Source organism: Gouania willdenowi, chromosome 3 (assembly GCF_900634775.1).
Source record: "Gouania willdenowi chromosome 3, fGouWil2.1, whole genome shotgun sequence".
NCBI lineage: Eukaryota > Metazoa > Chordata > Actinopteri > Blenniiformes > Gobiesocidae > Gouania > Gouania willdenowi.
The window spans coordinates 20,297,819-20,310,029 of record NC_041046.1 but is presented as its reverse complement, the minus strand read 5'-3'; the positions used below and the strand labels follow the sequence as shown (position 1 = coordinate 20,310,029).

Sequence of the window (12,211 nt, the reverse complement as noted above, 5' to 3'; positions counted from 1 at the left end):
GAATCAGTTACCCATGAATTTTGGGACGGATGTTTATACTCAAATATTCTGAAACGACATATTATGTTTGTTTGTTTGTGAACAGGAAGCTTAATATTTATTAACAATTTAACACAAAATATTATTTCTGTTATTTTTATTTATGTTATTTTTGGTATTTAGGGGAAAAACTCTGCAAAATGATTTTTTTTTTTTTTTTTGTGATAAACCTGATCCTAATATTAGTAGAATATAAAATACATATTTCTATTTTTATATGCTTTTTATTTTTATCTATGGACAAATCCTGTGTCTGAAATAAACGTGTATATATACACTGCTGAACATTTTTCAACCAGAAACCTACATTTGTTCTATTCCAATCACTTTTGTCCTCATACATAATCACTTTAAATCCATGCACCAATATATGAGATAATCATCTTCTTCGTTGTCTTTTGGCTGTTCCCTTCAGGGGTCACCACAGTGAATCCTCTGACTCCATCTAACCTTATCTGCATCATCTTCCCTCACACCAACTGACTTCATGCGGCCCTCTGTCTAATTGTGTGCGGGCCCCAAAGTAAACATACAAAATGAGAGAAAAATACACAAAATAAAAGCAATAATACATTAAAAAAACTACAAATAATTACAACATTGCAGGAAAATACAGAAAAAGAGAAGAGAAGAGCACAGAAAATATTCCAAAATGAACAAAACGACTACAGTAATACACAAAATTACTCAGAAAAATATACCAAATTGCAGAAAATGATGACAAAAGTACACAAATAGACAAGAAAAACATGAAAAATGACTCTGCAAACCCACAGTACTAACAAACAAGCAAAACGACAACAGAAATACACAAAAATTACTCCAAACAATGTAAAATCACAGCACAAATACACAGTATGACTCCAAAAAACATAAATGCACAAAATGCCTCATAATAAGCGAAACAACAACCAACATACACAGAATGACCAATCTGCGTTAACCCTCAGATTGGTCATCATTCCAAATGTTGACATGAATGATGAATATTTGGCCCTCCGATCAAACAAACACATTTTTGTGGCCCCGCTATGATAGACGTTGCCCACCTCTGCTCTAGGCCTCCTGTCTGTTAGTTCCAACCTCAGCATCATTCTACGGCTATATACACTGTCCCTTCTCTGTAGATGTCCCAACATCTAACATGTGCCGTCCCTCTGATGGAGTCATTCCTGAACATACTAAATTTAGAAATAATAATAAATCATATCGCTAAACTTGAGTTCATCTTGATATATTGCGTCTCTCTATTTCATACAGAAGCGAAAAGCTGCAAAGGGAAAATATATTTTGGATCACTATATTATACAAACAATATTGTTTGTACAATAATATCACATTTGTACCATTTAATTTATTGTTTGTACAATATAATCATTATTGTTTGTATAATTATATTGTGATCCAGTGTGTTTGTTTGCACTTTGCTTGACTGATGATGCTCAATCTAAAGAAAACTCAAATTACAGACAGAAATGTACTTACTTATGTAACCTAACACTAGTAATATTTTACATTTAAAAACATGAAGTTTGGAAACAAAACACTATTTTATTGCTTTACATAAAGATCTCTACTATCATTCTAATACTAAAAAAAACACCTTTTCTACTAAGGCTGTCAAAACCTTCCTACTGGACTTTAAATTACCTTTATTTTGACAATATTGTTATTTAATATATCCTATAATCATCATTCAATAATATAATCATTCTTATTAATCCTGCCAGAAGGTCGTTTTCTTTTTGTGAACCTGTGTTTTCTTTGTATATTTGTGGATTCTCCTAACTTTTACTTGCGTTGGCCGTACAGCTTGCGAAGTTCTGGTAAATGTTGACAAAGGTGTATTATAATGGAATATACAAATAAACCAAAAAGGCACAAGGCACTAGGTTTAAATAAGTCTTTCACTTCTCATAGTTCTTAAAACAAATGAATTTCAGACTGAAGCAATGATTGTCAAATAGAAAAATCAGTGCCGTGGGTCACTTTCAAGCCATCTTTTATCCATTTGTAGTGATGAGCAGGGCCATTATCTCTTTGTGCTTTGTAGTTTTGTTATTTTCTTCTGGTCAATCATACATCAATAGCCTTGACTTTGAACAAAGCTGATGGAAGTTAGTATTTCTACCTTGGAAATATGGTCGGCTTTCAATGCAATGAGCTGTATATGATGGTAATGATAGAAAGAACACAAAGGAAATGAACAGCAGTCAGTCATACACACTGTCTGATTGGGTGGGCTAACAACAGCAGTGGAAACCCCAGTGATTTCATACACCAACTCAAACAGACAAAAGACAATAACAAAAGAATGGATCAAAAGTGACTCTACCAACATTTACAGTATTGTAAATGCCAAACAACCTTACAGAGGCTAGGGGATTCAAACAAGCTTTACTCCTAAACATGGAGTATTTATTGTAGAGTATGGGCAAGAACTATGGCCTTCTTTAAAACAAGTTACATTCATGATAGTTGGATTAGGGTCTCTAAATAGGCAATAGGGATTGTGGGTGTGTGTGAATATCTCTATTTTTGCACTGTACCAGACTGACTTCCAGTCTAGCATTCAGGAATTGACACAAAAGCAGGACAATAGATTAAAAAACAGAATTAAAGGACAAGGACAGAAGATACATGAACAACTGCTTTTTAAATTGATTTTCATTGCTGATTTTCCCACTTTGCGTAACATTCATGCGCTGGGGTGAGAAATGACTGCTATACATCAATGAATCACCTCACAGAATCTTGAAAAAAGCCTTGTTCCTCTACAGCTCCCACTGAAAAGGGAAGTGAGCATTAACATTTTGCTTTTCTTTTCCCGCAGACACCCTAGTCAGCACATACAACGCAGAATGAACCATTCAGCTCAGCCGTCTCCCTTCGAGGAAATGGCCCCTGAGGAGTTTGAAGGTGGGACTGCAGTGGTTTGTGTGATCTTGGGTCTATCTTTCCTGCTTGGGGTTCCAGGGAACCTTCTGGTGATCTGGACCATCTTAAGGCATGTCCAGAAGCGCTCTCACACCGTGGTGCTCATCCTGCACCTGGCTGCTGCTGACCTGCTGGTCCTCATCACCCTGCCTCTGTGGATCTACTCTCTGGCCCACGCCTGGGTGTTTGGAGAGGTGTGGTGCAAAGCCATGGTGTTCATGATTAACGCATGTATGTACAGCAGTGTTTTCCTCCTCACCCTCATGAGCGTGGAACGATTTGTGTCTGTGCGGTATCCGTTCACCTCAGCAGACTGGAAGAGAAAAAAAGCTCTGAATAAATTACTGATGGCCCTGTGGACGGCAGCATTCCTCTTCAGCATACCCGTCATCTCAACTCAGGTCGTTGAAGAAGAAGATGGTGAGGAACACTGTTCGTATCGCCTTTATACTTCAGTAACTCAGGAACTGGTGTGTGTGCTCCTTGAGACACTAGTGGGCTATGTTTTACCCTTTGTTATCCTGGTGGTCTGCTATGGCTGCTTGTGCAGCAGAATCACACAGATGAACTTTAAGTCCAAACGCAAGTCCACCATTTTGATCGCCAGTGTCGTGGTTGCATTTGCCATTTGCTGGACACCGCACCACATCGGAAATATCCTGTCGCTCATCATCCTGGCCATAGAAAACTCATTCAGTGATGCAGCACAGAGACTGGAGAGCGCCAGGAGCACCATGGTGTTTGTTGCTGGAGCCCTGGTCTTCATCAGCAGCACCATTAACCCTATTCTCTACATGTTTGCAGCTCGCTCCTTCAGGAGCTCTCTGAGAGACACAGGTATTCAAAAGCTCTTCCGCCACATCTCCAGCACGTCCCCAGGTGAGGGCAACAGAGAGTTGTCCTTTGTGTCCAAGAGACAGAGCCAGCAGACCAACAGCTCGCAATGTGTGTCTGAGTCCAAAGGCCAAATGAGCATATTAATGAAGATGCGTGAAAGTAGTCCATCCTGACACTGGGTCTTGCACTTTGCTTCTGTGTATAGATGTCAATCTTTCCCTTTTCCAAATGAAAAAAACTTGTTTAATATGATGCTTGTTTTGTAAGAAGTGTTTGTAAATGTTCTGTTACATTCGTATGATTTCTTTAAAACCTTTGAGTATGCCTTTATTTATAAGGTCATTTTACCGTTTGTAATGAAATGCTTTTTACAGTCCTTGATTGTGGGATGGGAATTGAAAACGTAATATGAAGTAACTCAAAGCGTGGTTTTTTTTAATATTGCATAAATAAGATAATCTATGTTGCTGTGAAAGTGTTAAACTTTAATATTAGCAGAGGAGTGATTAAAGACAATAACAGGTTACACATAAAAAAGAGCTTCATTGTTATAGTTTTGTTTTCTGCTTGCTTCACACAAAGATGTTGTCTTTTTTGATAATGCTCAGACATTTTGAAATACTTTTAAAAGAGCTCTGCAGTTCATTCCCGTCATTGTAAAAGATCATTTTTTTCTGGCATCTGACAAAATGATTGTGAAATTTTGTTGATTTCACTCATTTCTTACTTTCAAGTCCAAAAGTATGTGTATTGTTCACTCGTGACTAAGGTTATCCAGACCAGTCATGTCTTCAACTTCCTCTCATTCAAGATTGCCAAATAAAAAGATGTCAGTTCCCTTTGTGGATCAGCAAAAACAATTATCTCTTGATGTCTTCAACAAAGTCAATAAAACTCAAACATTGTTTATAGAATAACAGGGATTTGGTCCATATTTGATGACTAATCTTATTCATTTGCATTTAATTTAGCGTGTTTCTGTGCCAGCTATGATTACAGAGAGAAACCATCCGTTAGATGGTAGTAGTTGCAGCACGTCTAGAGTTAGTAGATCAATATCTGACTCATTCCACGTTGAAGTCATTAGTTTTCACTTCATCATTTTATGTTTTTTTCTCAGACAGAGATTTGGTGAGAATACGTCATTCAGTGTCTGCCGTGCAACACTAGAGTTTGTGGCCGATCCAACTTTTCTTACTTCTTCAAATTACAAATTTGCAACTTTCATCAAAATTTACGCTGATAAAACAAAAAACGGTACACTCAAATCTAATGCAAATTATGGGCTCCATTACTCTGTTTTTTTCTTTTTATCCTTTCTTAAACCTATGCTTTTCTACAATTTTTTCTCAATTGACACTAAATTTGCTACAGCACATCTTCAAACTGTCCTACACAAAAATGTTTGATTCATCCAAAATTGAGCCTACAGTGCATCAAAATGCTTGACCGGAAACACCAATGGATAGGAAACATACTCTCAAATTCTTGTTAAATACATTTTCAATGTTCATTAAAAAATTGACAACATTTTCAATTCATGGTAATTGACGTTGGGAAAATATCAGAATTTTATCTCAAAAACTGAATTTTTCTTACAATATTTTGAATTTAATTCTCATGCGTACAATTGAAAATGCTAAAATTACATTTTTAAACACCAATTTTCCTACTTATGGATCAAAACAATAATTATTCAAAGCAAATCACTGACATCTCAATGCTGCTTAGGTGCAATTTGTGTATTTTCAGATTTTCTCTTAATAAGTTATAATAACTAAATCTTTGACCCCTGTTTGTTACCGGTAATCTGCCTTTAAAGGCATCCTCCACTGTTTTTACAAATGTGGCTAAAAACCTTTGAATTGCACTTATTAGCAGATCTATGCCTAACAAAACACATTATTTTGCACCATATGTGTTTTATTAACTTTAATAAATGGGATTACTTTACCGTTTGAGAGTGTGTGCCACCATGTTGAAATGACGTCATTGATGATGCAAATCGCCCCCTTTAGTCCATTGAGTTCTATAGGAGTGAAAGCATTCAGGATCATTTAGCAGCTTTTTCAGTCAAAATGACAACTTGTGCTGCTTTGGGTTGCTCTAAAAATCAGTAAAAAATTAAACAAGTTGATGAAAACCTCTTTTGTTTACCAAAGTTTGATAAACAAATTCCGTGACCCGAAAAAATCTGTGACCGAAGGGGGCAGCATTCCTATGATGAATTTAGAGGATCCAGCTAATCAAAGTTATCTTTTGGCAATAAGAAAAAGACACTTCTGAGAGAAAATCCACTTTTACTTAAAAGAACCACCACACAGAAAGTTTGGGGCTTGAATAATAGATCCGGAAATAGTAGTTCAGTTATATCAAAGTTATAATTGTCATTTTGCTGATATAATCCTAGCTTTGTCAAGAAGAAACTCAAAAATAATTTTACCAGTACCACCAGTGAAACCAGGAACTGGTGCTGACACCACAGTTTAAATCGTCACAACATGATGAGAGCGTCCTTGAAAATATTTAGACGACATTTAGTGAGACTTTGTCATTTAGATGAATATTATAAATTTGAAAACTATTTAATCATAGTAAAATTACATAGAGAAAGAGGAAGAATCAGCCAGCGTCTATAGGAGGGACTGAGTTTTTCATTACTACTCTTTGTCTTTCTTAGAACTTACAGTACATCCTAATGCAGGGGCTTCAAACTCATTTTAGTTCAGGGGCCAAATACCAACCAGTTTGACGTCAAATGGACCACAGTTTATAGTTGGGGAAACAAGCAATTTCAACATCATTGTGGCCCAGTTTGCACTTCCTGGTTATAAATGATTCATAAACTATGTAAAGCACCGACAATACCCTGGTATGAGTGACGGATCCCCGCAGGATCGTCACTTTTTGAAGATTTTGTGATAAATTTTCATTGAATTTCCTGGAAAATTTCAGGATTTATGGAAAATTGAGTTCTTTCAACAACTTGATTTTAAAAATGACTCCCATTACATGATCTAAGCATGCTGTGAGCCCTACAATTGTGGAGTTTTATTGAATTTGTGTATTTGGAGGGACTGACATACTTACAACTAAATTGTTTGGTAATTTCAAAAATTATTCATATTTTCGCTGCAATTTTTACTTTCTCCTGTGGGCCGAATGGGATACTCTTAAGCAGTGGTTCTAAAACTTTTTGGTATCAAGTACCCTTTCGCTAACTTTTGAATTCAAGTACCCCCTTTGTCCGACTACGACATTTTGCTCAATTCTGTGAAAAAACAACTACAGATCATAACGATGGAATGAATGAGTGTTAACACACATTTTGAAGAATCTAATTTTGTAAATACGAGGAATGAAACAGTATTTAGGCCTCCTAAATTAATCTATTTCTACAGTTTTTATCATTTACCGTCATTTCCCTCCTGATGTGGGATGAAGACTGACCTTTGTATTTTCAGTTCATGTTCTAATCAAGATCATTTCTATAATTTTGTGTGTGTTTTTGTGAATTTTGTTGTTTGTCTTTTCTTTTTATTATTAAGTATATTTTTCTCTTATTGTGTGTGTCGTTTTTATGTGTTGTTGGTAGTGTTAGTGTGTGTGTTTTTGGTTGTTTTTCATGTCTTACTATGTGTTATATTTGTGTGTTTTGCAGTTCTCTTGAGTATTTTTTTTATCTCATTTAATGTGTCTTTGTTGTCGTTTTGTGTGTCGCTGGTTATGGTAAATATTTTTCTCTCAGTGCATGTGTTTTTGGTGTCATTTTGTGTATTTTGTTCTTGTTTGCCTGTTCATTTTATTATTCAGTATATTTTTCTCTCATTTTGTGTGTTTTTGTTGTCGTTTTTTTGAGTTGCTGGTAATATTCAATATGATTATCATTTTGAACTAAAATAAACATTAAACCCCATAATGTTAATTTCCCCCTCTCTTTCACACGTACCCCCATTTGAAAAACTCTGCTCTAAAGGGCCGCATTTGGCAGCCGAGTCTTGAGTTTGAGTCCTATTGTAACTGTGCCAGTTAGGTTTAGTATTCTGTTTACTTGTCAGTTAATTAGAAGTTAATCAGATTAAAGTAATCTCAGTGAATCTTGACTTTTCTTTCTCGGTTATGCAGATATTAACAATTATATTTTAATTTATAGAACAAAATAGTATAGGTTTTGGTTTACAGTGACTTGTGCTTAAGAAAACACAAAGTTGAATATTCCATAACATCTCTCTGTATTGTTTAGGGCTGCATGATTTTGACCAAAAACCTAATTGAGTTTTTTCGGACCAATATTGCGATTGCGGAAGTCATGTTACTTGTAGACTGTCAAACAACATATGTTTGCTCAAATTGCTCCACAGTAGAAGAAAACACATTCATCTACTTTCAAAAATATTTGGTTTTATGTGGACAGCGCCCTCTTCTGGAGGAATCACAGAGCGTCTGTCGAAACACTTGAGGATGTGGTTTATGGAAACTCAGACCTTCTATGTGTTCCAGCTGAATGTGAAATGGCAAGGCTCCACCATTCTGATTGGTGAACATCACTCAAACACCAGAGACTGAAGAAAAAATCCTCATCCTCTTGAGGTTACGATATTGCAGTAGTCAAAAGCTCGATTCGATATGGATAAACCTTGCAGCCCTAGTATTGTTGTTGTTTGTTTTTTTTTGTCACTGTTTTCAATGAAGCTAAAAAAAAAAAAGAGGTTAATTGTCCACGGTGGCAGGTGACAAAAACTGCATTCTCAGCACTTTCTTTGGCTACGTTCAGTCTGCATGTTCAAGCATGTCCAGCATGTGATGTCAAAAAGCCTGATGTTTTTTTGTCTGTTTCAGTGATGGAACAATGCTATGTGGCTACAATATCTACTCGTGTTTTCCACTGTGTTGCTTGAGAAGGTAGATGGGTTTGACTTGGAATATTTAAGCTACACAAAGGGGGAGATATGAGTAGGAACTCAAGAGATTTCAGGGGTTTAGTGGAGTGAATGGATGTGAACACAAAAAAACTTTTCCTTCACATTAGTCTGCAGGCGCTTAGCGTAAAAAAAAAAAAAAAAAAAGGAGTGTCAGCACTGTAGCACAAAACATGGTATTCTGGGAATTAAGCCAAAGATTTGTGAACATTCCACCAAACCAGTAAAGACCTGAAGAAGATAATGAAATATTGTATGTGTGTTTTTGCTTCTTTTCAGAACAGGTTTCAGTTTTAAGAAGACGAAAAGTCAGAAAAATCTCCATTTGACGTAATTGTTGACAAAGATTAGTACTGCACTTCAACTTTTTCACAAAAGCTTTATTCTTTTGGTTTCTTTTTGTCACATTGAAAGTGTTTGATGGTGAATTTAATGCTGACTGGTGACATATAAAAAGGCTTATCTCTTTGAAAATTAGTTACATGCTAAGTTGTTTACAATTTGACCAAAGGAGGAAATGCTTGGCCCATTCAGTTAGTATTGCTTCCTGACAAGGTAGGAAAGGTTGAAGTCAAAACTCCACCAGTACTTCCTTCTCTCTGGAAATCAGTGTTTTGTCCAGTGCTTCTGAATGATTTCATCATATGAGTGTGTGTGTGTGTGTGTGTGTATAAAATGATCTCTATGTGCGTTGGCTCAACTATGATTGGTGCTAGCAGACACTCATACCCTGTTCATCACGAGCTATAAATAAAGATTTTCTTCCTCACATCATTGTTTATTTTTATGTGGTTGTTCTTTTCTTTGTGGGAGATTATTCATCTTTTAGTGAAATAGAGACACTTGGTAGTTTGCATGTTCTCCCTATGCTTGCGTAGGTTTTAACTCTGCTTTGCACAGAAAGAAAGAAAGAAAGGCTGTGATTATGTTTGTATCTGTTAGCCCTTGGATACATTGCTGTCATTTCATGGATAATCACATTTAATTCATTCTTAAATATCTATTAATGTAAACGTTAATATGTTTAATAATGCACCAAATTAGAGATGATTTCAACTATTTATAGCATAAGTTATCTTCCCTATTCAAGTAAAATTGGGATAGTGTGACTAGGATTGCACCAAAATGAAAATTATTGGCTGAAACCAAAAATGAAAAAACCAAGGCCGAAAACTGAAAAACCCCAAAAAATGATTATGCAAATTATTATAAACCTTTGTATTTATGGGTATAAATGTGCACTAACTTCACTAAAATTAAAACATTGTATTGCATAAATTAGTATTAATGCTTTAAAGAATAAATCAATTCAAATATGAAGATATTTATTTAGCACTGACATTCCAACAATATAAAATAGAAAGTGTTTATTTGTACGGTTGCCGTACGGGCAACCCCAGTGCTATTGGTATGGTTACCGAAGTACAAGTACGTCGTGTTTTAGGTTTAGGGTTAGGATTAAGTTTCAGATTAGGGTTAGGTAATAACCCAATATCGCAATTTTTAGGGTTAGGGTTAGGTTTAGTCTTAGTCACGTAACCTAAAAGGCTGGGGGGGCTGCGGGGGCTGTCTAGGGCTCATTGCGCGGGCGGCATCAAGGAAAGACGATCTGGTGCGCTCTGGGGTGCTTGGTCGGTGCGCCTGGGGGCCGGCAGGGCAACTTGGTGCCCTTGGCGAATGTAGGCTTGGTCGCCGTCCCTGGGGGCGCTGCTCTCGGTGCTGCTTCCGTTCCGGGTCCTTCTGGCCTGGGGTCCGGTCCCTGCTGGTTTTGGGCCCGCTGGCTGCCCGTTCGGCGCGGCTCTGGCCGTGGGCCTTGACTCCTCTGCTGGGGTCTCCGGCGGGGGGCTCTCTGGGCCCTCCCCTCGGGGGTTGGGTGCTTGAGTGTGGGGGGGCAGGATGCTGGCGGGGGGCCTTGGGGTTGGGGGTTGGGGTTGGTGGCGGGATGCGCTGGGTGCTGGGCTGCTTGGGGCTTCCTCGGATGTGTGTGTGTGGGGGGCGGTGGCTGCCTCTCAGCCTGGGATCTTGAGGGCATCTGGGGGGTTGCTCGGCAGTGGGGGGGTGGCCTGGGGCTCCCTGGCCCCCACTCTTTCTGCTGGCCTGGCTGCATCTGCGGGCCCGGGGCAGTTCCTGGGTTTGCGGTAATGGTTTTTGCACATATACTGGTATATGATGCACTGGCACGCTTTGGGATGTGGGATAAAACTCATACTGGGCTTAACTTTAGACACACTGATCCCAAATACCTGCTTTAGGTACTACCACTCACTCATTCCCCCTGTCCACAGCCACCACCATTATAGCTAAGCTTCACACTTGTCACTATACTGGCTTGATTACACAACATAATAAGCACAATATATTCTACAACTTCACATCTCACCCTCACTGTGTAACAATCTCTTCTTCCCCACCCTTTTTATTTCCTATCTTGAGTCTCTCCTCCCTGCTCCCTTTCCCCTCCCCCTCCCCCTCCACTTAGGTGTAACACTGCTCTCCCTTTTTATATCCTCCCTATAATAAAAGATTTCTTACCCTTCATTAGGGAGGGCTGGTGATGGTCAAGGCCGGAGTTTTGGTGCATCACTAATTGTGACTGAAATATTCTTTATCGAATGGAATCAGGAATCAAATCGGGCCCATATGAATTGAATTGTGAAACTGTAATTAATGACATTTGAAGTGATTTACAAGTTTACATATGCACTAAATCTACAATACCATACACTGTTATGTAATATTATCTGACTGGTGCAATATACTGGGCAATGTGCAATAGTTTCTATGCAATACGCTGGCACAGCATTATGTTAATACTGATTTGAGTGTATGTGAACTTTTTTAAAATCTATTATATTGTATATACATTGTTTATTCTTATGTTTGTATTTTTATGGGGAGCTCTATCTCATTACATGTTATGTAATGATAATAAAAGGCTATTCTATTCTATTCTAAGTTACATCTGTGTCAATATATAATAACATAATTTTAGGGGCGTCCGTGGCTCAGTGGCAGACAGTGGTACAGTGTGCCCTAGGGCAGCTGTGGCTACATTGTAGCTTCCCACCACCGGTATGACTGTGTGAGTGACTGGTGTGAATGAATAATGGTTTCTGTAATGCGCTTTTAGTCTCCTCAAAAGCGCTATATAAATCCAAGTCATTACGATTATTAATATGTTTTCCAAACTATGCACTACATTACTCTGCACCTTTCAATTAGTTACCATTTTCACCCGACATAGGCAACGGTAATTTAATGTCTCCCAAACAAATACACAAACGCATGAAATAACAAACAAATGAGTTCAAAATCACTTAAAACAACAACTGAAACACACACAAAAATAAAACAAATAATGACTTCAATAAACACTTAAAACGACAATCAAAGCACACAAATTAACACTAAAATTACACACAAAAAACCTACAAGAAAAAAAAAAAACCTTTGTTTTCTTATGGTTTAATTCTTAGATC

General features: G+C 37.5%; 1 protein-coding gene across 1 annotated transcript; it reads left to right on the top strand.

Annotated features, from left to right (window-relative positions):
- The first annotated feature begins 2,873 nt into the window (after nt 1-2,873).
- LOC114458919 (C3a anaphylatoxin chemotactic receptor) lies at nt 2,874-4,478 on the top strand. Its single transcript, XM_028441300.1, has one exon. The coding sequence runs from the start codon at nt 2,901-2,903 to the stop codon at nt 3,984-3,986; it is 1,086 nt and encodes a 361-aa protein (XP_028297101.1). The 5' UTR covers nt 2,874-2,900; the 3' UTR covers nt 3,987-4,478.
- The last annotated feature ends 7,733 nt before the right edge of the window (nt 4,479-12,211 follow it).

Bases quoted from the DNA above. Each gene is read 5' to 3' on its own strand.
- LOC114458919 (XM_028441300.1), top strand. From the start codon at position 2,901: ATGAACCATTCAGCTCAGCCGTCTCCCTTCGAGGAAATGGCCCCTGAG.